This window comes from Mizuhopecten yessoensis, unplaced genomic scaffold, assembly GCF_002113885.1.
Source record: "Mizuhopecten yessoensis strain PY_sf001 unplaced genomic scaffold, ASM211388v2 scaffold10703, whole genome shotgun sequence".
NCBI lineage: Eukaryota > Metazoa > Mollusca > Bivalvia > Pectinida > Pectinidae > Mizuhopecten > Mizuhopecten yessoensis.
In genome coordinates this window covers 681,001-681,506 of record NW_018408679.1, presented here as the reverse complement: position 1 = coordinate 681,506, position 506 = coordinate 681,001, and the positions used below count along the sequence as shown (strand labels likewise).

Genomic DNA, 506 nt, shown 5'->3' with positions numbered 1-506 from the left:
TATACCTTCTCCATTATAGACCCAGCGGTTAGAGCCGATCCCCTCGTACACCGATACTGAATAGTAACCACACGTCTCCAGGTGGATCAGGAACAGCATGTAAGTCATGGTCTTTATAATCCTGCAACAGAATAGGTCACAAAATCACTGTATTGCTTTTAATTACATTAAATGATGTTACTGTATATAATTATTGCATATATTGTGATTGCCCCAATTCATTATTTATGGATGCACTGAAGAAAGTATGTATTTTACAGTATATTTACCCAAAGATTTCAGAGACTTACACATAAAACGATTTCCTTTTTCTAATATTTATGTGTGCAGCAGCTAGTAGATTTGAATGCAGTGTAATTCTATCACACATCAATATACTTTGATAAATGCTTGGAATACAAGTACTGATGGATAAAAATTAAAAATCAAAACAAATTAAATTCANTACAATATTACCTCCAAACTGATATACAATATTACCTCCAAACTGATATACAGTATTACCC

At 32.7% G+C, this 506-nt stretch overlaps 1 protein-coding gene across 4 annotated transcripts in view; it reads right to left on the bottom strand.

Annotated features, from left to right (window-relative positions):
- Window positions 1–506, bottom strand: part of LOC110461901 — a 112,146-nt gene that overhangs the window by 23,194 nt on the left and 88,446 nt on the right. For all 4 annotated transcript variants that reach the window (XM_021515629.1, XM_021515630.1, XM_021515631.1 and 1 more), the window contains one exon: window positions 6–121. In XM_021515629.1, coding sequence (XP_021371304.1) covers window positions 6–121 — 116 coding nt within the window. The remainder of the gene's footprint in view (window positions 1–5; window positions 122–506) is intronic.